Here is a 25,199-nt window from a genome sequence, read left to right as displayed (position 1 = left end):
CAGTGGGGGACACTAGAAAGGCAACCATGCACTGATGTTTCTCTCCTTTTCTTTCTCCCTCCCTTACCCTCTCTGGAAATGAATAATAAAATCTTTTTTAAAAAATAAAAATAAAGTCTGTGTAACTGTCTCAGCCCTGAGGAGCCAAAGGAGACATGGCAACTAAAATATCACTTAGGCTCTGGTTGGTGTAGCTCAGTGGATTGAGCGCGGGCCTGCGAACCAGAGGAGCGCAGTTGGATTCCCAGTCAGGGCACATGCCTGGGTTGCAGGCCAGTTCCCGGCAGGGGACACACGATACATTGTGTGTCCTCAGCAGAGGCAACCATACATTGATATTTCTCTCCCTCTCTCCTTCCCTTCCCCTCTAAAGATAAATAAATAAAATATTTAAAAAAAATATCACTTAGGAACCTGGGACAGAAAAAATCTACCAGGGAAAACTGAGGAAATCTGAATAAACTATGGACTTTAGTTAATGCCTCGATATTGGTTTAGTAATTGTGACAAAGGTACTATGTTAATGTAAGGAGGTTGATAATAGGGAAATGATGTGACATACACAAGAACTTTCCACCCCATCTTCATGATAATACTACAAAGTAAAACTGCTCAAAATCAAACATTTATTTTTAAAAAGGTAGCTGCCATGGGGAACATGGATTGTCTGAGGCAGAAGTAACAGGAGTCCCAAGTACATAACGGATGCAGCACCCAGGCTGGAGAATACTGGGCCTGGCCCCGGGGCCACTTCCCAGCACAGGAGCGTGGACAGATCTAGGGTGTTTCAGAGACACAAGGGCGGCAGGACCAATGTGGATGATGAAGGGAGAAGACTCAGGGATTCCCAGGCCTCTGGAGAGGCTGGTGGAGGAGCAGGCCAGGGGGCACACAGATCAGCAGGGTACTGAAGTAAAGGGCTGCATGGGGTGGGGCAAGAGCTAAGTCTCATTTTGGGGGGACCCAGGTGAGAGGGGCAAGAATTTGTGACTTGACAGCATTCTTGGGGATGGTTTTCCCCACCCCAAAGGCCAGACCCTGGAGCTACTCTCAAAACGCTGCTGACTTGCTATGTGGCCTCCAGGCAAGTTCTTGCCCTCTCTAAGCCTCAGTTTCCCCATTTGTAAAACGAAGATCAATAATGTCCTGCTCACAAGCTTGTGGAGAGCATCAGATGAGCCCTGCTTAGTGCCTGGCACACAGTGGGCGCACAGTGAATTGATCGTCTCTTCTCCCTCCCACTGGGTCTCAGTTGGATGGAGCGGCGCCTGTGGCTTTAAATTATGCAGATAACCTGCAGGTGGTGGACGGGGCGGGTGGGGGTTGAGATCCAACGGAGCCAGACTCAGCCAATCAGTGCGCGGAACTGGAGGAGCTGGACGCTTACATAGCCCAATGGCTGGCTGTGCCGACTCCGAGTCCGCCCTGCCTCTGGGTGCAGTCTGGCTGGTGTTAGTGGCGGCGGGAGGGGGGCGACTCTCTCGGCCACGCCCCGGAGGCGGAGCTACACGGGGCCCCGCAGCGGCGGTGGAGGGAGGGGCGGGGCGGGCTCGGGTGTCAGGGACTGAGCCGCAGGTGGCGGCGGGCGCGGGGCTCGGCCGGAGCAAGGGAGGTGAGTGCTGTCCCCGGACTCCCACCAACCCCGCCTGGCCCTCGCAGCCCCGCGTGCGCACGCACCGTGTCCCCCAGTCCTGGTAGCCATGGGGGGCAAAGGCGCGGCGAGGCTTGGGGAGATGGCGAACAGGGGTTTGGTGGGCTGCACCGTGGGCGCCCCGGCCTCCTCCCGGTTGGTAATTAGGGGTGTGCGGTGGGAGATAGGGAACCCTGTCCTAGTCCCCATCTCCTGGCTTAAAGGCGTAGTGTACGAGGAGGCGCCTGAGACCCCTCCCCAAATCCTTTTATTCTAAGCCCGGATTTGGTTTAGGTTCTGGGGCTGCAAAGATGGGGGCGCTGTTCCCCCTCCAGCCTGGGACCCGAGATAGCTGAAGGGGAGGCCACCCCCAATTTTCCTCTTCCCAGCTGGGACCTGCAGACCCTCCTGGGACCGAAATGAGGAACCTCCTTCCCTTTTTCTCCACTGCGAACACTGCTTCAGTCCTGGTAGAGGAACTGGGGGTCCCCTGGGCCCCTCCTGTAGGCTGACTGTCCTATGCCAGCCCCCCAAGTATAGGATGGGGAACCTTTCACTGACATCCTCTTCAAGGACCCCAGGGTTGGAATTCTGAGGAGGGGATTAGTGTGGGGTCCCTTGCCTGGTGGGTCTGGCTGGCGAGGCCAGGCCTGGACCGGCCTGGAGTAGACTTGGGAGTGGTCCCTTCCTCAGTGGGGGCTGGGCAGTGAGCATCTGTTCCCGGGGATTAAAATAAATCGAGGTAAATTAGGATCATGCTGGAGACTGACTGTGAGTGGGGTGTGGAGGAGGGATGGGTGGCCCCTCCATCTGCCTGGGATTTCAGGAGTCTTCTGCCCCAGTCACAGTGGGGACCAGGAGATGGCTCTGGGTAGACTTGTCTCACTGGTGACCTTGGGCAAGTGACAGCGCCTCCCTGAGCTTTAGTTTTCTTTTTTGAAAATGGGGTTGGGGGCTTTGGAGCCTGTCTTCTAGATTCTGAAAACCATCGCCCCCATCTTCTGCCAGATCTTGACCCCACCTTTTTGCTTAAGATGTTGATGGTTTAGGGGTGAGAGAGAAATGGGTCTGAAGACCACCCCCCTCCCCCACATGCCTTGCTTGCCTCTGGGCCTCAGTTTACTGCACTGCAGAATGGGTTGATAATCACACTCTGGTATTGTTGGAAAGGCTACTCTACCCGACAGTAAATTATATCACCAGGTTGCAATGGTTGGAGCAGGGGAATCTACCACCCAGGTCTCACTGTGGGGCACGCCTGGGGCACACCCTGACCCACATACTGTCACCCACGCCAGGGGCAAGACAGTGCCTGGGCAGGGTCCCAGGCAGGAGGAGAGGCCAGGCCAGCCTGTCCCCTTTCCCTTTGAAGTTCTGTCCCTGTAGTGGGCCCAGGAGTGAACACTGCTGGGATTCCAATGCCCCAGGTTCAAATCTACCTCTCCTGTGTGTGGCTTTGGCCCTTTGCTCCTTGGTGTGTTTTTCTGTGAAATGGGCCAAATCCTTTTTAGAAGATCAAAGGAGACTGTGGGAGGACAAGAGTGCTGTAAATACAGACGTGATCATTATAATGCTAATTGCAATATTACTGATCATAAATGGGGTCACTGATGACTATGTGTGGAGATGGGAGGGGGCAGTCTGCAAGGGTGTCGCCTGCTGAGTCTCCAGCCTGACAGTCAGGTACAGTGCGTGCTCTGTGGGTGTTTGCCAAATAAAGTGATGGAGTGGGGCGGGGGCACTGGGAAGGACTGAAAAATTTCTTTGCGAGCTCAGATGCCTATTCAATGGCTCAGATCCTGTGTAACATGGGCCTGTCCTCGGTTCCCCCGTTTGACAACCAAGAGGAGGTACTGCTTCTAAGTGCCATTGTGAGAATCATGCCAGAGTGTAAATGGTCATAGCTCTGGTGGCTGAACCTGGAGGGAGGAAGCATGTGACAGCTGGTTATTGAAAAAGTATGGTCAAGAGGCTGGTCACGGGAAAGAAAAGAACTCCCCCCAACTGGCCCTACTGTGGGTGAACTGGAGTTTAGGGGGAGCAAAATGTCAGATACTGTTTTATAAAACTCAGGAGGCCCAAAGAGGTCAGGGCATCCCAAGGTCACCTAGCAGGAGGCCAGGAGCAAGAGTCCAGCCTTCTTTGCTGACTGGGCTTCTATTTGGGGCCTGGTTCCATACTAGACCAGCTGCAGGACTCCCAAGTTTTGGGTAATTGGAGCTGGGGAGGCAGGATTCATCTCCAGGAGGTGTCAGGGCTCATGTCAGACACCCTCAGGGAGGACTCTGTTCCTTCTAGCAACCAGAAGATAGGGTCATCCTGCTCGGCTGAAAACCTGCTGTTTGACCTTGGGCAAGTCCCTGTCTGTCTCTGGGCTCCGCGCTGGCATTACAGAGGCAGGGAGGCCCGGGCTCCTGCAAGTCCTGAGTTCTCTGTCAGATGCAGAGACCGCTGTATCTCCAGCACAGTACTTTTGGGTGTTGGTGAAAATGTTTTAACTTCTTTTAAAATCAGAAAGGGGAAAATGAGCTGTAGAATCAAAGAAAACATTTAAATATATGATATCAATATATCTGTCTTTATGCCAATGCAGTTGTAAATATAGTTCAAATTCTTTTCTTAATGGAGCAAGGGGCCCAGGAAGGCAAAAGTGCCTCCAGCCAGTGGCAGTTCTAATGTGGTCTTGGGTTTGAGTCTCAGCACTGCCATTCGTTAGCTGTGCGACTTTGGATGTGTGGACTCCCCTCTCTTGGCCTCGAGGTCCTCACTTGTGCGGCAGGCATCGTTGGCCCACCTCTGGATGGTGAGATGTGGAATGTTTAGCCCAGGATTGGCACTCAATTCTTGGGTTCTGTTAATTCACAATTGTCATGATTATGGTTTGTTGGCTAATAATAGCCCCAGGCCGAAGGCTGCAGGTTCAGGGGCCTCCGTTTACCCATCCATGGCCTGCTCAATTCCAGAGAGGTCCCAAGGGTGCTGCTGTGGGGGGGAAGGTGAGGTGGCGGTTGGGCGGTTGGCGGGGCGGGTGTGCTTCCTGTCCCTCACACCCACGGCCCCTGCTTGGCGGAAGTGGCAGGGGCTGTGTGGCTATCTCTGGCGCCTGCCCTGTCTGACTGGGGCCAAGCCCCACTCGCTGTCCTGTTCGGTGAGTTTGAGCCCTGCTGGGAAGTCCCTGCTGCCCCACTTTGCCCCGCTCAGGAACAGAAGGGATGCCCTTCTGCTTCCTGGGTTTCAAAAACAGCAGGTGTCACTTCCTGTGCCGGGCCAGAGCCTGAGGAAGGTGGGGAGATGCCCCTTATTACTGCTCTGAGTGGTGTGGTGGGTTGCCAGGTAGCAAAGTGGATTTGGAGACCCAGAGCCACCCACGGTGGTTCTGAACAGGAGTCCTTTGGCAGAGAGACCAGGAACAAAATCACAGTGACCTGGGGACAGTGAGTGACCAATCTGTGCCTCAATTTCCTCATTTAAAACCGGGACTGTGTCTCATGGTGTGGTTGTGAAGGTTGGATGAATGCAGGGGGTGGCCTGTGGCGGGCTGGGTGCAGCGCCACGTACATACCCGCCCTCAGTGTGTGTGGCGGGGCGGGGGGTTGTCCATTCGGAGTTATAGAAACAGTATCAAGATTCTTGGTTCCGGTGAAACTTGGGCCTGGTGGCTCCTCATCCTCTCGAGCAGCACTGTCTAGTGGAACTCTGTCTGTCTGTCCTGTATGGCAGCTGCCAGGCCCGTGTGGCGACTGAGTCTTGGAAACTAGGCTGTCACAACTGAGGAGCTGGGGGGTTAACTGTATTTAAGGTTACTTGGTTTGAAATTAAGTTGCTATGTGAGGCTAGTGGTTCCTGTCGGTCAGCATAGCTCCAAGGGACTTAGACATGCTCAGAGTCTAGATAGTGGCCAGAAACTAAGAAACGAGATTGAAATTTAAGACTTTTTCTTTTGGGGGTATCAGCCTAGCATGCCCCCTGAAGACTGGGTTTCCTTGGGGACTAAGTTGGCAACCAAAGTTTCTTAGGGGCCCCAGCATCACCCAGCACAGAGCTGTGGTTGGGAATATTTGTTGAATCAAATAATTTTTTTGCTTGGACTCCTATTCATGCCTTAAAACTCCAACATCCACACCCCCCTCCTTCAGCCCAGGCTCCCCCAGGTTTTGTTCCTCCCTTTTGCCCAGCCCTGATCCTGCAATACCAGGATATCTGTGTCCAGCTTTGTTCCCCCAGAGCGGGGCAGGGACAGGAGCGGGGGCGCTCTGCTCCTCAAGGACCAGGCCCAGGGCTGATCATCTCATAGACCCTGGCATCGTCCTGGCCATTCGGGCTCACGGTGGGTGTGGGGTGAAGTCAGGGGAGGGGGTCTTATGACAATGGATCAAGTTAAACTCACTTTCAAAATTAGGTAAACTGAGGCTCAGCAAGGGACAGCTTTGTCCAGAGTCCCAGCTCAGTCCTTTCCTGGTCCAGGGAGCTTCCCATCCTGCAGTCACCAGCCCTGGCCCTGTTGTCACTGTACCTCCTGGGCTCCCAGCTGCTGCTGAGCTGCCTTCGGAGTCATGAATTATGGATGGGGCCTGCGGGCTCCAGTGACAAGCCCAGCCTTGAGAATGTGCCAAGGACACCAATGTCCCTTCGTCACCAGACAGCTTGGCCCACCCCCTCTTCAGGGAGATCTGGGGTCCCCCAGCAAGACTCCTTCTAGGCATTCTCTCTTGTTTTGCAGATGGGGAAACTGAGGGACAGAACTGGACAGTAACTCAGACACCAGGTGAACACTGGCTTCCAGGGGGCAGGGTGGGGACCCATGGGGGCACTAATGCCAGTTGGGTTACCACGGTGAGGGGTCAGCTCTCTATTCCAGGAGTGTGCATGAGATGGACAGTGCCGTAGAGGAATTCGGGAGATCGCAAGGGACCCACGTACCCACGTGGCTAATCACAGTCCCAGTGCCCATTTCTCACTAGACCCTTTTTCCACAGGAGCTTGCCCAGTGTGGAGCTGAGTGCTCAGGTCTGGACTCAGGGTGCAAATCCACTATCCATTCCTGACTGTGTAACCTTGGCAAGTGGTTTGCCCTCTGGGGTGGGGCTGCTTCCAATCTATAAAACGGCCTAGAACTTTTCTAGGGCTCATCCATTAGACTTCCCACCAGTGAACTCCTATTTGTGCTTAAGAACCTACCTCCCTTGCCCCATCCTCTGAACTAGGTTCCCCCAGTCCCTATCCCTCCATCTAACCCTCAAGATTTGGGGCATCTATATCCAACTTGTTCCTTCTAGACTGGGAGCACCTTAGGGGCAAGGCCTTGAACTGAGTCATCACAGGAGCCCTGGCTTGCGCCCAGCCTCGGGGCTTTTGGTTCCTCTACCATCTCCTCTCCACCCCCACCCCCACCACCCCCCCGCCCCCGCCCCCAGCCTCCAGGGAGGACAGTTGGAATTTCCCCTCCTCAGGCCCAAAACAGCTATGACTTTGCAACTCAAATTTGCCTCTGTCTTTATACAGGAACTACACAGGAGCCTGCAGGGGTCTCCACAGAGGCCATCAAGATGTCATATTTTGGGGAGCATTTTTGGGTAAGTAAGACCCACTCTTATTTTGGGGGGTGCTCCTTGAAGGGCTGTGGTATGCTTTTATGATGGTGGGGGGATCTGGCAGATTATGGGCAGAATCTTAGGAAAGAGGAGCATCTTTAGGGAGTAGAAATTAAAGTGAGAAGAGTCAGGTAGGGTTTGAATTTACAGCCCCTCAGACCAAATGGGCCTTGTGACCTTGGGCAAGTCACAGCTTGAACAACAGAGACTGAGGTCAGAGTATGATGACTTACCTGAGGCCTCCCAGTGAGAAAGTTCAGGGTCATGGCTCAAACCCAGGGTCAGACTGAACTTTCAAGATCCAGTGTCATTTCAGCCAGGGGATTTCCATGTCTTCCCCATCCCTGAGAATTGGGGAGTTTCATGGCTTGACCTCTAGGGGCCACTTCACCCAATTTCCCCTCTGGGCTAGGGACCACATATCTGACACAAAGCGGGCCAAGTGAGGTGGACTTGTTTTCATTCATTCATTTATACTTTCTCTCTGGGCCACCAACACCCCATACCCTGCCAATTGTGGGGGATACTGCCCCCTCAAGAGGCTCCATCCCAGATCTGACCCCAAGGAACCCCAGTCTGGGGGACACAGAGTCAGCCAGACACTCCCAATCCTGTAGTACCTTGGGGACACCCAGAAGAGGAGCCAGGAGACAGATCCCTGTTTGCTGTGGGCTTTGAAGGCTGAGATTTTCCAGGATGTCAGCAAGGCATTCTAGGCACAGGGAACAGCCTGGACAGAAGCCCAGAGGTGTGACACTGACTGGCTAGTGGAGGGCACAGGACTCCCACCGCAAGGCCAGGCTAATGGAAAGCCACAGAGGATGTGTGAACAGGAGAGAGTTCAGGAAGGATCAGGGCAGAAAGCCCCTTCCCCAATTGCAGGCCCTGAGCTTGCAAAGAGGAAGCCCGTTGCTAAGCAACTGGTTGCACCTAGCAACGGCTGGGCTCCCTTCCTTTCTCCTCCCCAGCTGGGGCTCCTCTTACTGGCTTTGCTTTCTTAAAGGGGCACACCCCTTTACCACCTGTGGGAACCTGACCTCCACCCCCTTCCTAAGGGTCAGAGTCTCCAGATTTGCCTCTGAATGACTGACTGTGTGACCCCAGTGAGGAGCTGTCTCTCTCTGAGCCCGTTGGCAACTCTGTTTAAGGGGTTTGACAGGTTAAGGATCAGTCAGTCATGTTGCCCACGTGTTGGCTCCTAAATATATTTAAAATTTATTTTAATGGCACGAAGCACCTACATTTATTATAAATTCTTTTTAATTGCATGAGGCATGCAAGCTCACTGCAGAAAATTTAGATCAGCAAAGAGAAAATAGAAACCACCCCCAATCCTTCCCCCCACCCAAAGATAATCTGGTGCACAGTGAATAAGAGCTCCGAGTTTAGGGTTTGAATTGGACTCTGCTGGGAGTGCTTGGGCAGGTGACTTTGCATATTGAAGCCTCAGTTTCCCCATCTGGGAAAGGGGGATGAAATTCGCCCTTCCTGGGATCCAAGAAGTGGAATGTTTGTTTCATTGAATCAGTGTTTTGTTTAATCTTTTGTTTGTATTGATGGCTCTTTGCTGGGTGACGCTGGGGCTCTGGCTGGCCTGAAGGAGGCTCTAGTCAGGGGAGGTCAAGCCAGACAGGGATGCTCTAGTCCCTTTGGGCCAGAGTAGGGCTGGAGGCAGAGAGGGCACTAGGGAGCCATGGGGGGAGCATGAGCAAGAGAGGAACATGATTAAGCTGTGTTAAAAATATGTCTCTGAGACTGGTGTGGGAGCAACACTGGAGTCCAGAGGTTCTGATGAGAGATGTAGGTTTGAGACAGCCATGCTTTGGACCTTCAGCTGCCAGCCCAGCCCAAGAGAGGCAGACACAGCTGGGGGCTTTGCCAGGTCTGGGAAATGGGCCAGCAGTTGGCTCTGAGTCAGCCCCAGATGCTGGCCTAGGCGGCGGTGCCTAGCGCAGCCTCACCCGAGGATCCCCTGCACGGGGCTGGTGGGGGCTGCTAGAGCTGTTTGCTAAGCACTCACCACCATGCATGGAGCCCTGTGTCCAGCACCATACCAGCCTCATGTCACCAAAACCCTTGGCAGGTGAGTGCTGTTATTGTCCCCATTTGTCAGATGAGGAAACTGAGACCCAGAGAGGTAAAGTCACCAGCCCAAAGTGACCCAATGCATAAAAGGAGGCTTTGACTCTTGAACTTGAAAGTACAACTACAGACTTGGAAAGAGAGGAGACAGATTCCTGGGGAGAAGGGGGGATCAACGGTGAAAATTCAAGGAAGTAAGACATCTTGGGAGTTCAAGGGAGCCTGAGGGACATCTTGAAGGTCTGGTGAGGATCCTTGAGAGGTGGAAGGATGGATGGGTGGAAAGAGATGTAGCCTGGTCAGCCGGGTGGGGGAACAGTGCAGTGAGGGGAAGGTGCAGCGTGTCATCCTTTGCCGTTTTGAGGGCGAGGCCAAGAGAGAGCTGGGAGATGAGGCTAGAAAGGCAATTCCAGGCTAAGGGCTTTGGACTTCAGCAGCTGGTGGGCAGTGAGGAGCCATTCATGATTCTCGAATGAGGAATGACTGAGATCGGGGCTTGAGGCTGTCCTGGGTCTGCCCCAGTCTTGGTTTCAGTGTCTCCGTTTGTGCAGCAAGAGGGGTCATCTGGTAGTGACTTCTAGCTTTAGCCTTCAAGTTCCAGGTGACTGGGAAGGTGAACCCCACAAACTGGAGGAGGACGGAGGAAACCATTTACAGAGGGCCTGCAGAGTGCTGCTAAAGGGGTCGCTTCAGTGATTGGTATTGTCAGTGAAAGAACATCAGCTCCCTCCGTGAGCCTTTTCTTTCAGTCTGAACTACAAGACCCTATTTGGTGCTAAAATATCTCCAGTTGCTTTGGACCCCTGCTGATTTCCCAGGATGTCCTTCCATGTGACAGGGTTTGGTGGCATTAAAACGTAGCTGTGGCCTTATTTTTCTTCCTGTTCCCTTCATTATGGCTTGGGGCCCTGGTTTTCCACTTAGAAGAGTGAGAAAAGTTGCCCTTTTAAAGAAATGTCTTTGGAAAAGAAATATGACCAAACCTAAAGCAAAACATTAACTTATCCCATGGATTAGCAAAAACTAGGGTTGCCTTGGGGCATTGGGGGACCCTGATTCACCCCCATATGAGAGGTAGATGACTCCCTGCCCCCCTTTTAATGAGGGTCCACTAAAAGGGACAGTGACTGGCCCCGACCACATGGCACAGCCTTGGCCTCCTCCACTGCAGTGACCCCAGAACTGGGACGAAAGAGGTTTTGTTCAACACAGCACTTCTACCAGCAGGCACTGGGGTAGAAGCTCTGTTCCTACCAGTACCGGATAACAGCAGAATAACCCGTTTGTTCATTTATTCCACAAACCGAAATGCCTTTCTGCATCCCACCCTGACCTGGATAGTGCTAGGTCCCGAGAAAGGCGTCAGGCACAGACCTTGCGCTGGGAGGCTCAGGCGAGGAGTGCACGTGTTAAAGAGAATGGAAAACTGACTACAGTGACTTACACAACAGTGGTCGCATTGGTTCACAAAACCGAAATGTTGTGGGGGTGATGTGGCTTTCAGGGTTGGTTTGATCTGGCAGCTCGACTCAACATGCTTGCTGTTCAGACTCTCTCAGGTTCAGCTTTTCCCCAAATTTCATGGATGCTACTTGACTTCCAGTACTTCCTGTGCCCACATAAGTCCTCATTTATGGAAAAACACAGACAGAGAAAAACGGGAGAAGAGACTGATGGAGGCAGAGAGACTCAGAGAGAAAGAGATAGAGAAACAAAGACAGAAAAATAGAAACGGAGAGAGGCAACTAGTGAATGAGGACGTATCTACTTCAGCTATGGGACAAAGGTCCTAGGCTTCTCTCTGGTTAAGCCAATTTGATGCCCACTGACCAATCTGTGTGTGAAAGGGGGAGTGAACCAACCCCTACAGCCAAGGGGATGGACTTCTGCTGGTTGGCTCCTCTGTTTACACCCATGTTGCTGGGCAACCTTAATATTTTTCTGCATCCCTTTTTCAATTCCCACCTCCATTTTCTGCAGGGGGAGAAGAACCATGGCTTTGAGGTTCTGTACCACAGCGTGAAGCAGGGACCCATCTCCACCAAGGAGCTGGCGGACTTCATCCGGGAGAGGTGAGGTTCCCACACCCTACCTACCACCTGGCCTCGCTCCACAGTCTGCGCAGCCTCGCCCACCTGTGGCCTCACCCATCCTGCCTCAGAGCTACACACCATGCATCGTGCCATCAGGTCCAGATTCCTGCAGGCTCCAGGAACCAAACCTGCTTGAAGACCCCCAAATACAGTGTTTCCAACACTCTCTGTCCCATGACCCTCTGTGAACAACATTCCCCAGGTTTTCCAATGCTTCCCGCAAAGATGGTAGTGTGACCTATTCAAAGGGGAATTTTGAAAACTCAGTCTCATGCCCTAATATGATAAAAGAAAACACATGTGATAAAATAATCTACATCTCAGTATGTAAGTGTTCTGATGTTAGTATCCCAGAAAACATAATAAAGTCAAATTGCAGGTTAACCTCCTGCTCCCTGGTCACTCAGGAGTTGGCTGAATGCCTATTAAGTTTGAGCAGAGAGTTGAAAGCATTGCAACCAGGTGTTTCTCTTCGTGGCTGTCAAGTGGGACTGTCTGAGCCATATAGGACACTCTGAGCCAGTCCTCATTTTGTGGGTCTTCCACCCCCCGAAGCATCCACTCTTGCCAGTGGTGCTCCTCCGCTGCCTCATCATAAAAGGCCCCCATGGATAATTGGTTTTAACTGGGCACATTGCTGCCCCCAACACAACTGCGGTTGCAGAAGAAAATGTGAGCAAGTGTTAGGCAGGCATTTAGCAGTGTCTCTCCGGAGGGAGAAAGGGAAGATGAGTTTGTCTCCTGCAATTAAATGAGAAGAGCCATGTAAAGCGTTTACGGCACGTGCTCAAAAAATTGTTTTACTTGTTGCTGCCGCTGCTGCTGCAGCTGTTGTTAGTGAAATGTATCACTTAAGGATAAAAACTTGTCCCATGAATTTCCTGAACGCCTCCCCTGATACCGCCCTCACTAAGAGCCACTGCTCAGCTGTTTGAGATGGGGAAACTGAGGCCAAGAGGGGCAGGGCATCTCCCACGGGGGCCCAGAACCTTCCCTATCTTTTCTCTGTCCTCCTACCCAGGGCCACTATCGAGGAGACCTATTCGAAGGCGATGGCGAAACTTTCCAAGCTGGCCAGCAACGGGACCCCCCTGGGGTGAGTGGAGTAGGGGTTCCCAGGTTGTGGGGCCCTGGGGCCATCTGGAGCCCACCCTTGGGTGGGCATCTTTTCACACATATGACATATAGGGTAGGGAGTCATCCCCCACTTATGGGGCTAATTGCACAGAGGAAGGTATATCATTCATTCACTCACTATCTCATTCATTCATTTAACAAATATTTACTGAGTACCTACTGTGTGCAAGGCACTGTTCTAGGCACTGGGGACCCAGTGGCCAGCAAGACAGACAAAATCCTCAATTATCTTCATGCAGTGTCCATGTCATGTACATCTAGGACATGTGATAAGACAAATGTTAACTGCAGACATGAACAAGGTCCCTTCCCAGGGTGAAAAGTGCTGGGAAGGGAATGAAATGGGAGCATGAGGGGTTGGGCACTTCCTCTGGGGGCAAGCCCGGCTTTCATGAGCTGAGACCTTAGCAATGAGAAGGGGTCAGCCCTGAACGGGTCTCGGGGACAGAGACCCGGGCAGGCAGCTCGGCCTGGAGCAGCCATGCACTATGTATGTTCAGGGAAGAGCAAGGAGGCTGGCATGGCTGCAGGGCTGGGTGAGGTGGAGATGAGGTGGGGGGTGGTTGGGTGCAAGGGCTTGCCGCATAGGTGACTGCAAACCAAGGATGTGACATAGTCCCCTTTGCATTTGCAAAGTTCCTGTGGCTACTGTGGAGCAACATTTCTGTCAGGGGCAAAAATGGAGGCAGCGGGGAGGGAAGACGGGGGGAAGCTGGAGGGGGATTCTGTTGAGGTGGGTAGGCCCTATGAACTTGGTTTGGGCTGGTTGGGTCTTAGCCACCTTTGGGTATCAGGTGGGGCTCGGAGTCTAAAGTGAGGACTCTGGTGCCTCAGCACCTGAATTTTGATTCCAGCCCGATGTTCAGATGTTCACGTGCCGAGGGGCATTGCTTTAGTTACAGAGCCTCCTGTGCCTGTTTTGCTGGGCACAAGTCTGCCTTATATGGTCGCAGTGGGGAGTTAATATGTGTTGATGCTTAGCAGGGCCTGGCACACAGTAGGTGCCTGAGCCGATGCCAGTCATGCTGTCTGAGGGAACCCAGGGGAGTTGGGCCTGCTGGGCCCTGGGCGTGACCCTGCCCCTCTCCAGGACCTTTGCCCCACTCTGGGAGGTCTTCCGTGTCTCCTCGGACAAGCTGGCACTCTGCCACCTGGAGCTGACTCGGAAGCTGCAAGACCTCATCAAGGACGTGCTCCGCTACAGCGAGGAGCAGCTCAAGGTGCACAAGAAGGTGTGTGCCTGGTGGGGACTGCCCCGTGGGGTGGGTGGGGGACGTCCGGAGCCTGGGCCTCCCGGACCCTCCAAACCGCCAGCTCCCAGCTTGTGCTTCCCAGATTTCTGGTAATTTTGAAACAACACACCCAGAACCCCATGGATCAGGGAACAGGCAGACATTTTGGACTCGAAATCCTAGGCCAGAAGCGTCTGCACAGTGCAGCCTGTGGGCCAGCTCCAGCCCGCCCTATTTTGGTACGGCCTGTGATCTAAGAACGTTTATTACATTTTTAAATGGTGGTAGTTGTTGAAAGAGGAGTATTTTGTGAGATGTGACTATGATATGACACTCAGATTTTAGTGTCAGTAAATAAAGTTTTATTGACACACAGTCATGTCCATTTGTGTAGCATAGTGGCTGGGACTTTTTTCAACTTGAGCGTCCATGACAAAAGAATCCACTTACTGTCTGTCCCTTTACAGAAAAAGCTTACTAACCTCTACTGTAGATAATTAGAATCTACATATATTATTATTTGACATTTCTAGACTCTTTCAAACTTAGAATCTTGAAAGATTCAAGCCTTAACTAGGGGTGTCAAACTCATTTTCACCAGGGACCACATCAGCCTCGTGATTGCCTTCAAAGGGCTGAATGTAATTTGAGGACTGTATTAATGTAACTACTCCTTAACTAGGGGAATAGAGCTTGGTGCTGCCACCAGGTAGAAACAAGGTGCTGGGCCAGATAAAACAAGGTGGAGGGCGGGATTCGGCCCTCAGGCCTTGTGTTTGCCACCTGCGCCTTAGACTCTCGGGATCCCAAAATAGTTGCAGCTTGTAATTCTTGACATTTATAAAGTCCCAAATCTGGAGTTTTCAACCTTGTTTAAAAGGGAAGTTGGGCCTTGGCTGGTGTGGTTCAGTTAGTTGGGTGTCATTCTGCAAAGTGAAGGGTCTCTGGTTCAATTCCTGGTCAGGGCACATGCCTGGGTTCTGGGTTCAGTCCTGGTCAGGGCACGTACAAAAGGCAACCAATTAATGTTTCTCTCCCTCTCTTTCTCCTCCAACCCACCCTCTAAAATAAAATTAATTGATTGATTAATCAATCAATTGATCACCTTCCCTGATTCAAAGGGAAGTTGAGCCCCAGCCAAGTGGCTCAGTTGGTTGGAGTGTCATCCCATACACTAAAAGGGCAGGTTCGGTTCACTGGGCACATACCTAGGTTGCAGATTCAATTGCTGGGATCCCTTGTCAGGATACACGCAGGAGACAACTGATCTATGTTTTTCTCTCACATCCATGTTTCTCTCTCTCTCTTTCTGTCTCTCTAAAATCAATAAACAGCCCTGGCTGGTGTGATTCAGTGGATTGAGTGCCAGCCTGTGAACCAAAGGGTCACTGGTTTGATTCCCAGTCAGGGCACAGGCCTGGGTTGTGGGTCAGGTCCCCAGTGGAGGGCACGTGAGAGGCAGCCACACATTGCTGTTTCTTTCCTTTCCTTTCTCCCTCCCTTCCTCCCTCTCTAAAAACAAGTAAATAACATCTTTAAAAAGTAAGCACATCCTTGGGTAAGTATTAAAAAAATAGATAGAGGAAGGGAGTTGGTAGTAGTACTTAATACTGTACACCTACAAATGGTTAAGATGGTAAATTTTGTGTGTACTTTACCACAGTTTTTTAAAAATTGGGGACAAGAAAGTTTTGTATGGGCCGATGTGCAACAATCTTGGGAATGAACTAGGAAGTGGGAAAATCAGGGAGTTAAGGGGCGCACTGCTGCGATTTGTCGTTTAGAAAGTAGGCTAAAACAAGCACGTTTACTCGTCTGTACACCAATTATTTCTGGAGACATATCATGGTAATAATGGGGACTCCTAGGCAGAGACTGAGGAGGCTGGGGATCAGGGTGTGGGAGGTTTTAGGGAGCTCACCCCTTAAAACTTTTTGAAGTATGGGTAAATTTACCTGTTTTAAAAGTTACAGTTTTTAAAAAGATTTTATTTATTTTTAGAGAGAGGGGAAAGGAGGGAGAAAGAGAGGGAGAGAAACATCCATGTGTGGTTGCCTCTTGCGTGCCCCCGCTGGGGACCTGGCCCGCAACCCAGGCACGTGCCCTGACTGGGAATCAAACCAGAGACCCTTTGGTTCACAGGCTGGTGCTCATCTACTGACCCACACCAGCCAGGACTAAAGAGTTACAATGTTTGATGTTAAAATAATATTCAGAAAAAGTTATCTGTGGGGCCTGGAATTCCAGAGTGTTTGGGAAGCTGGGAATTTCGTGGTCTGCACCTGAGGTGTGTTCAGGTCCTGCACCCCAGCGGGGGTTTCAGGTGCCACCCATGTTCCGCCCTTCCCCACCTTCACAGTGCAAAGAGGAAGCAGTGGGCACACTGGACGCGGTGCAGGTCCTCGCAGGCGTCAGCCAGCTCCTGCCCAAGGCCCGCGAGAACTACCTGAACCGGTGCATGGACCAGGAGCGGCTGCGAAAGGAGAGCACAAGCCAGAAGGAGATAGACAAGGTGGGCCCACAGTTGCATGTCCCCGGCCGACACGGGCTCATGCCGGTCTCTGGAGTTTGCCACCAGAGTTTGCCGTGGCGCGGGGACTCCCTAATGGTAGAGTGAAAACATATCACAGAGCTATGGTGGTTGAACCCGAGTGTGGTCACCACACCCTGGGCACCCCAGGAAGTCTACCTGCGGGGGAGGGAGTGGGGGGAAGCTTCCTGAGGGTCTCCTCCCAGCCCTGTCTCTTCCCAGCCCTGTCTCCTCCCTGTGCCTTTAGGCAGAGACTAAAACCAAGAAGGCCGCAGAGGGCCTACGGCGCTCCGTGGAGAAGTACAACTGTGCACGCGCTGACTTCGAGCAGAAGATGCTGGACTCAGCCCTGGTACGAACCGGTGTCTCTGCCTTGGAGACCTCCTTGTCCTGGGGCCCACAGTGCTGTGGGCCTCAGAAGTCCAGAGCCTCCCACACCCTCGACTCCCAGGAGCCTCAGAACTAGGGGCATAAAGCCCTCAAATTCTAGAGCCAGTTAGCTCTTATTGTTGTTGTTGATATTATTATTTCAAATACATTTTTTTTGCCTTGGCTTCCTCACCTGTAAAATGGCGGCAGTCATGGTATCTGCCTCTTAGAGTTGTTGTGAAGAGTAAATGAGTGAGTCCCTGTGAAGTTTTCAGATTCGTACTCGGTGCATAGAAACTATTCTATGAGGTTCCTTTTTTTCTCATTTTTTTATCCTCACCTGAGGATTTTTTAAAATTGCTTTGGGATAGAGGAAGCAGGGGTAGGGGAGAGAGAAACATTGGTCAGTTACCTCCCATACATGTCATGACTAGGGATCGAACCCCCAGTCTAGGTACATGCCCTGACTGGGAATTGAACCCGCAACCTTTTTGGTGTACAGAGTGATGCTCCAACCAACTGAGCCACCTGGGCAGGGCTATAACATATCATTTTTATTTCTACTATTATTGACTAGGTTTTTTAACAAATAGGGCAGGATTTAGAATGTAAGAGTCCCCTACATTTCATGGTGGCTAAAAGGCCTGGGTTCTGGTCCGGCCTTCATTCCTTACTAGCTATGGGACCTGTTACAAGACAATGTACATTCTGGGTCTCTACCCACCCACAAGTAGAAACCCAGATTGAAATCTCAGGATTAGAAATGAGATTTCTTTTCAAATTTTGCAAGTGATAGAAAGTTACAAATGATAGAAAACTTCATTCAAACTGACAAGGAAGATATAGGGTCATGAAACTGCAAAGTTTGAAGGGCAGGCTCCAGGCATGGCTGACTCCAAGTGCTCAAATGGTGTTGGCAGGAAGTTGTGCCTTTACCTCTTTTGCTCTCGGGGGCTTCCCAGTCAAGCAGACATGCCCTCCTCTGTGTGTGTGTGTGTGTGTGTGTGTGTCAAAGTGGCCACCAGACACCTTGCCATGCACCCCACCAATTCACTGACTCAGGATATAAAAGTGTCTCTTCTTATAGTCCCAGCAAAAGACCCAGGGCAGACTCTCATTGGCTCTTCCCCAAACCAATCACTGATGCTAAGGGGTTGAAACATTCTAACTGATCAGGCTGAGTCCCATGGTGACTCCCTGGGGCCTCCACCTCTCCATTTGCCTCACCTCTCCTTCCTCAGCACTTCCAAGCCATGGAAGAGACCCATCTGCGGCATATGAAGGCGCTGCTGGGCTCCTACGCCCACTCGGTGGAGGACACTCATGTGCAGATTGGGCAGGTGAGTGGGGCCAGGGGTGGAGAATGAGGGTGGGGGTGCTGAGCAAGAGGGCCTTTGCCCAATTATACACTCCGCCCACCCTGCCCAGGTTCACGAGGAGTTTAAACAGAATATAGAGAACATCAGTGTGGAAATGCTGCTGAAAAAGTTTGCAGAAAGCAAGGGCACGGGCCGGGAGAAGCCTGGTGAGTCTGAGCATCTGGGGGACTGGCTGCAAGGGAAGAACAGGGTTCAAGAAGTGGAGGACTGCCCTGGGCCTCAGGTTCGCAATCAGAAAAGTGAGCTGATGACAAATCCAACTCTGCAGCCCGCAGAGGAAGAGGATTTGATGCCTGATCTTCTGTGTAAATGTCTTACAACCAGATACCAGAGGGGCCACGAATGCCAGACTCTGTTGTTCAGATTTTACCCCAAAGGAGACAATGCGAGTTTTTGAGCAAAAGACCGATTTGAAACTGACCAGATGCAGGATCCAGGAAATGTTGAAGGCAAACTGGTGGGGTCAGCCCTAGCTGGCTGGCTGGCTCAGTTGGAGCGCGGTTCTGTACACCAAAATGTTGCGGGTTCAATTTTTGGTCAGGGGAAATACGTAGGTTGCAGGTTTGATCCCCCGTTGGGGCATGTGAGGGAGGCAACCTATAGAAGTTTCTTTCTCACATTGATGTTTCTCTCTCTCTCTTTCTCTCTCTTAAATCAATTTTTTAAAAAACCCACATATCCTCAGGTGAGGATTAAAAAACTTTATGGGTCAGACCTGGGTTTGAGTCTTCCTTCCTTGCTCACTGTGTGACCGTAGATGTGAGTCTTGACTTCTCTGAGCCTCAGCTTCTTCCTCTGTAAAGTGAGGGTGATACTAATCCCAACTGATAGTGGTATGAAGGTTCAGTAACCTGATGCAGGGGAAGTGTATGCCTGGCACACAGTAGGAATTTAATAGATGCTGGTACAAAGCCTGTCCCAAAGTCAAGTCAAGCACTAAGATGTGTCCTTTCTTCCTCCTATTTCCGTGTAACTCAGCCCTGGCTCAGGTTGCCCCTCCTTGTCTGTGCCCTCACTAGAGCCCTTCACTGCTGCTCCCATACCCTCCATGGCTCCCTGCCTCCCTTAGGGGGTGTCCCATCTCCTGACCTCGCATGTGCAGCCTGGCCCACTGCATAGGTTTTTGGTCCATTCCCCAACCCAACCAAGTTCCTCCCAGAAAAGCTGGAGGAAGAGGTAACTCAGGCATCACCACTGCCCCTCCCCCCACCATTCCATCCCCAGGTGGGGCCCGGACCCTTGGCCCATCCAGCTCATGGACATCTCTGCAGCTGGTTCAGCATCTTGCTCATGCCCTACACCCCGTTGGCCTTCCAGGCCCAGGCTCCCTCTCTGCTGAGTTTCTCCATCTCTTCTCTCTCAGGGCCTTTGGACTTTGAGGCATACAGCGCAGCTGCCCTGCAGGAAGGCAAGTACGTCTGGACCTGGATGCCCAGGCTGGACTGTGCGGAGAAGGGGGGCAGAGCCGAGTGGGAAAGGAGCACCCCCAGGACTCAGCCACCCCGACCTTCTATCCTCAGCAATGAAGCGTTTGCGGGGAGCCAAGGCCTTTCGCCTCCCAGGACTGAGCCGGAGGGAGCGAGAGCCACCTGCTGTTGTGTGAGGACGCACCCCCGACCAGCCCTGGCCCAGGCCATCTGGGAAGTCCCCTGCTGAGGGTGGCCCAGCAGTGTTCTTATTCCAGGCCAGACTTGGAGGACCTCTGTCCCAGGCTAGCTCGACACCCCCTACTCAAGCTCGTCCAGAGTTCTTCCCTCTGCCAAGGCTGCCCCCGGGGCTGCCTGCCCCAGACTCACCCAGGATCACCCTGCCCAGACTGACCCATGGTCCCTGCCATTGTCAAGGCTACTCCTTCTATTTGTCCCCTTCATTCATCCCAGCGATTCTCACTTTGCCAAGATGAGCCAGGGAGCCTCCTGCCCAACTAGTACCCAATTCTACCCTATGCCCAGTCTCCTTGGCTAGCCCAGGGTCCTTGTCTTTTCAAAGGCTAGCCCCCACGTGCCATGCCTTCTCAGGCCAACCCTTCTCATCAGCCCCAGGGCTTCTGCCCTCCCACACTGTTTGAAATCAGCCCTCACTCTGCTAAGTCCAGGTCCACTGCCTCCCACCCCAGGCAAGCCGGGACCCCACCAGCTGCAGGGCCAGCTCAGGACATTACTGCAACCCAGGCCCACCCCCTCAGTTGCCATTTCCAGTGTTGGGGGCCGAGGGGACAGATGAGGTGGGGGAGCTGACACCCATATCTTTTCCCATCCACAGAGACCCCGTGGAGCCTGACACAGCGGTGAGTGCCAGTGGGGCTGGGTTGAGGCCGGGTCCAGTGGGGGGCTGCAGGGCGAAAGTGGAGCTTTCTTAGGGAAGAGCCTGACTCACCACCTGTCCCCCCAGCCCTGTCCAGAGGTGGATGAAGAAGGCTTCACTGTCCGGCCTGACGTGACCCAGAACAATATCCTTCTGGCACCCCCTGGGGGCAGTTGTTGGCACAGCAATGATCAAGTTCTGTCCACAGTGGTTTCTCTACCATTAGCAACCCTTTTGGGTACACCCTGGAGGGAGCCTCTAGTGTGGACAAAGCAAATCCAAATGCAGACACCTGACCTGGGGGGTCAGGGCTGGGCAAGAGGGAGACAGGAGGGGCTGGGTTACAATAGAGGAGTACTGAAGAGGGCTTCCTGGAGGAGGGAGCACCAGTGTTGGGGTTTAAGAGTTGAACAGGAGTTCACCGGTTAGGGCAGGACATGCTTGTGCAAAGGCTTGAGTGGGGCAGGGGGAGGGGTGAAACATGGTGTCAGGGCCAAGGGTGACACCTGGTGAGAGAGAACTCTGCAGGCTGTCATGGGGTTTGAACCAGAAGGGCCACGGTCAGGCCTGAGGGCTGACTGGCTGGAGGCCCCACAGTGGGACCTGCTTGGGCCCTTGACTGAGGCGCACGCACAGCTGAGCCCTCCCGCTTCTCGTCCAGCGACTCGGACTTTGACGACGAGGAGCCCCGAAAGTTCTACGTGCACATCAAGCCCCCCGCGGCCCGGGCCCCCGCCTGCAGCCCCGAGGCAGCTGCTGCACAGCTCAGGGCCACGGCGGGCAGCCTCATCCTCCCTCCTGGCCCGGGGGTGAGGCTCAGGGGAGGTGTGCTGGGTGGGGCTTGGGGGCTGGGTGGACGCACCCCACCTGATGCCACCCCCTTTGTCCACAGGGCACCATGAAGCGCCATTCTTCCCGTGAGTAGCTTGTCCATGGGTCTTCATTTGGGGGAGGAGAACGCTGAGGGGGCACGAGGCCCGAAGTATGGGTGTGGGTCTGAATCCCAGCTCTGCTGCGTGACTTGGGGCAGGCCACCCTGACACTCAGTCCCCTCTTCTATGAAAGGGAGTCGATAGGAGAATTCAATGGGACCCCAAGGGGTATCCCGGGAAGAAGCCCAACCCCGGAGACAGTGTGGCTCAGGTGTAAGCCCCTCCTGCCTGGTTGGGTCAGTCTGGCCAGCTGGCTGCACTGCCCTGAGCCTCAGCCTCCTGGTCTGTGGAATGGGGAGCCCTGCTGTCCGGGCGCAGGGAAGGCTCAGGGAGGCCCTTCTCTTGCAGGGGACGCTGCTGGGAAACCACAGAGGCCTCGATCTGCCCCGAGGGCCAGCAGGTGAGTCCACAAGGAAATGGCGGGGACGCAGGGTCAACCCAAGTGGGCACGCAGGGACCATCCCATCGTCTCTCTCCACCTCCCTCCCTGTGTCTGTCTCCACTTCTCTCCCCCAGGCAGAGCGTTCAGAGACACTTAGTGACTCACTCAGTGGACACGTATGCAGTGCGTGCTGTGTGCTTGTGCCACTCTGGGTCCTGGGGATACATGGGCCAGAGAGGCCTCCTTCTCTGAGTCACGTTCTAGTGGCTCAGGTTTTGTTGTTTGAGGTTTCGATTTTAAGAATAACAGAAAAGTTAGAGCACGTTCAATACTTCTAAGTGTTACAAAGAACCGAAGCAGGTGATGTGACGGAAGATGGGAGTGGTGAGGTCAGCTGGGCTGGGCATGCACGGCCTGGGCAGTTGTGGGGGACGGCTTTGAGCAGAGCCCTGAGGAGAAGCAGGAGTGGGCACAGGAGACCTGGGAGGATGGAGGCCAGACCAAGAGCAGCCTGAGCTGGAAGGACGCATGGAAACAACAGAACAGCCCTCTTGTTCGTTCGGTCCCCAGCTGCACAGAGAAGCTGCAATCAGATGAGCAGGTTTCTAAGAACCTCTTTGGGCCACCCCTAGAGTCAGCCTTTGACCACGAAGATTTTACAGGTGATGGGGGCACCAGCTTCGGGGGGTGTGAGTGTGGCCAGAGGGAGGGTGGACGGAGCCACTGCAGGGTAGGTGGCTCGGGTGAGCAGGAGGCAGGGCTGGGCTGGAGACAGGATGTGGGGGTCCTTTGTGAGTCTAAGGGGAGATCAATGGGGCCATGTCAGTGTGAGGATGGGCGGAGCCACAGTGTGTGTGGGTGGAGGCAGAGATAAGGGGAAGCCCCTAGGGAGTGGGGTTGGCAGTGGGTAGGTGGGTGGGACATGAGTGGAGGTAGAAGTGACCAGAGGGCATGGCCTAGGGTGGCAGGGTAGGCCCTGGCTTGGAGTGGGGGCGGGGCCTTTCCAGACCTGTGTGTGGCCTGCAGGAAGATGGCCCTGACTCCCTGTGGGTGGGGTCTGGAGCTGGCTGCCCCTTCTCCCCCCAGGCTCCAGCAGTCTGGGCTTTACCTCCAGCCCCTCGCCTTTCTCCTCCTCATCTCCGGAGAACGTGGAAGACTCTGGCCTGGACTCTCCGTCTCACACAGCACCAGGCCCCTTCCCTGAATCCTGGGTCCCCCGCCCAGGCACCCCACAGAGCCCACCTCCCTGCAGGGCACAGCCACCTGAGTTGAGGGGAGCACAGCCCCTGCTGTCCTCGGATTCCCCACAGCCCCTAGGCTTGGCTCCAAGCCCCTGGGGGCCGGAGGCGGTGGCTGCAGGAGGTGAGCCCAGCAGCAGGGAACTGCTGTTGGAACCGAGGACAGGGTGGATAGAGCACCTGCTGGGTCTGGGCCATGTGGGGCACAGCCCCACCCTGGCAATGACAATAATGAAATGGACATGTAACAAGGCGGGAGGTAGCAGGTAGCTGATGAGGGCTCCCAAGGGTGGGGCCTCCCTAAGGAGGGACGTGTGAGCAGAGTGAGCCCAGATAGGCAGAGGTGCTGGTGAAGCCACGTGTGTGTGGGGGAAGGGCGCTCCCAGCACAGGGCACTGCCTATGTAAAGGCAAGTGCAGCAGGACCCAGCCAGACCCCTGAGGACCAGTGGGGAGGCTGGTGTGGCTCCAACAGAGTGATGACAGGGAGCAGTGAGCCAGGAGGGAAGATGGCCCCAAGCCTTTGGCACCAGGCAGCAGAGGGAAGGAGATGGTCCAAGGCTGAGCTGAGGCAGGGCTAGAGGGCAGAGGGAGGAGGAGAGCAGGCAGGAGCAGGTTCCTGGAGGTCACGTGAGGAGAGTGGAGCTGCTTCACATGTAGAGGAACTGGGCTGTGGCCACACGAGGTCGCCAGCAGTGGTAGTGGGGTGCTTGGCATTGCCCATGGTTAGCACAAGACCCTGCCTGGTAAGAGCTGCTTCAAGGGAGGGTCCAAGGGGGTGAGTGTGGACTCGGAGTGTAGACCAGTTGAATTCTTTGAGCTTCAGTGTAAAACAGTGATTCTCAACCAGGCCGGTTCTGCCCCTAGGGGACACCCAGCAAGGTTACCACTGATATTTGATTGACTCCTCTGGGGGATGGGGACAAATTAGCATCTGGTGGGTTATGGCCATGGATACTGGTCACCACAGGGCAGCCCCATCCCAAGAAGTGATCCACAATATGAGCATGTCCGAGGTGCTGTGGAGCAACCCTGGAGGGGAGAGGAATGTGCCCTGGATGGCCGGTGGGGAGGGGGCGGGAGTGAGCAGAGCAGGGGACCCCGGGGAGGCAAGAGAGCAAGGGGAACCTGGATGTCAACGCCAGGTTAGTTAACTTACAAGGGTGGGCCTCAGATGTGGGCCAGGGTTGGAGGCCACCCATACTCGCTCTGAATGTCAGATAACAACCCTCTTCCACATCCCCCCTGTATTGGGCCTGCCTTCTGAGTATCTGGTCCTTGGCTAGCATTCTACCAGTGACAGGGAGCTCACTTCCTATTGTGCCACCAGGCTGGTGTCTGGCGGGCTGGGGGTTGTGGATGGTGCCTGGGGTATTGTCTGGTGTCTTAGTAGCCTCAGAACTTCAGACCACCAGGGGATCTCCCCACAATAGTCTGACTCCCAGTTTTTGGCTGAGTTCCAGCCCAGGGAGGCCCAGAGGCCCAGGGCAGCATCTCAGCCATGTGTTTGTCACACTCACTCCCCAGAGCCAAGGCCTGTACCTGCCGACCTTACAGCCATGGAAGGCCTGGCCGCCCCACCCAGGAGGCCCCGCTCCAGGAAGGTGTCCTGCCCCCTCTTGGGCAGCAACGGGGAGCTGGTAGGGAGAGGGGCTGTGGCTGGACCTGGGCTGGGGTGGCCTCTGGGGTCAGCCTCAGGACACAGCTGCTTGGGTGTTCCCAGCCCAGCCCATCTCCTTCCCTTCCAGTCTCATTCTCTGAGCCCCTCCCCACTGGGCTCTTCAGTCCCCAGCACCGCCCTGGAACGTTCCAGCTTCTCCTCTCAGACAGGTCACGGTACATGTGATTTTCACCTTCTCTGGTCTGGGCGGGGGCTAAGTGATACAATAGAGGCCCTAGAGGGAGAACATAGGTTCTGGAGCCTCAGAACTGTGCTCACTCTCTGTCTGCCCCTCATTCCTCCCCACACCCCCAGGGATCTCCCGGGGCCCAAGCCCTGTGGTCCTGGGCTCCCAGGATGCCCTGCCAGTGGCCACCGTCTTCACCGAGTACGTCCATGCCTACTTCCGTGGCCACAGCCCCAGGTTCGTAGTGCTGGGGCACAGTGCAGACAGTGAGAGGCAAACAGGGCTCCCTGGGGGCTGGGCACCTGGGTTCCAGCATGGACAGACTTCAGGTGGGTTTCCTGACCTTTTTACCATAGAAGGGCCAGGAACACTGAGCTGAGCAACCACACCCCTCTCCTTCTGGGCAGGGGGAGCCACTGAGGGTGTCTGAGCAGGGCTGGGCATTATTGTGAAC

General features: G+C 54.0%; 1 protein-coding gene across 7 annotated transcripts; it reads left to right on the top strand.

Moving 5' to 3' along the window:
• Positions 1-1,538: 1,538 nt before the first annotated feature.
• Positions 1,539-25,156, top strand: FCHO1 (FCH and mu domain containing endocytic adaptor 1). Of its 7 annotated transcripts, none has more exons than XM_037028965.1 (24): positions 4,694-4,778; positions 4,964-5,064; positions 6,351-6,395; positions 6,607-6,637; positions 7,129-7,203; positions 11,284-11,375; positions 12,418-12,492; positions 13,624-13,765; positions 16,125-16,277; positions 16,543-16,647; positions 17,906-18,004; positions 18,093-18,189; positions 19,407-19,451; positions 19,564-19,642; positions 20,306-20,327; positions 20,432-20,492; positions 20,978-21,156; positions 21,240-21,264; positions 21,628-21,679; positions 22,232-22,323; positions 22,748-23,023; positions 24,426-24,538; positions 24,647-24,734; positions 24,874-25,156. In XM_037028965.1, the coding sequence occupies exons 5-24, from the start codon at positions 7,177-7,179 to the stop codon at positions 25,122-25,124; spliced, it is 2,073 nt and encodes a 690-aa protein (XP_036884860.1). In that variant the 5' UTR covers positions 4,694-4,778; positions 4,964-5,064; positions 6,351-6,395; positions 6,607-6,637; positions 7,129-7,176; the 3' UTR covers positions 25,125-25,156. The 7 variants fall into 7 exon arrangements, with proteins under 7 accessions (XP_036884856.1, XP_036884860.1, XP_036884859.1 ...); XM_037028964.1 differs by having other exon boundaries at positions 6,607-6,688; positions 7,133-7,203; XM_037028959.1 differs by having other exon boundaries at positions 6,607-6,688.
• The last annotated feature ends 43 nt before the right edge of the window (positions 25,157-25,199 follow it).

This window comes from Sturnira hondurensis, unplaced genomic scaffold (assembly GCF_014824575.4).
Source record: "Sturnira hondurensis isolate 20B ecotype Veracruz unplaced genomic scaffold, ASM1482457v3 Scaffold0020119, whole genome shotgun sequence".
Taxonomy (NCBI): Eukaryota; Metazoa; Chordata; class Mammalia; order Chiroptera; family Phyllostomidae; genus Sturnira; species Sturnira hondurensis.
The sequence above is the reverse complement of the archived record's forward strand: the minus strand, read 5'-3'. Positions and strand labels throughout refer to the sequence as shown.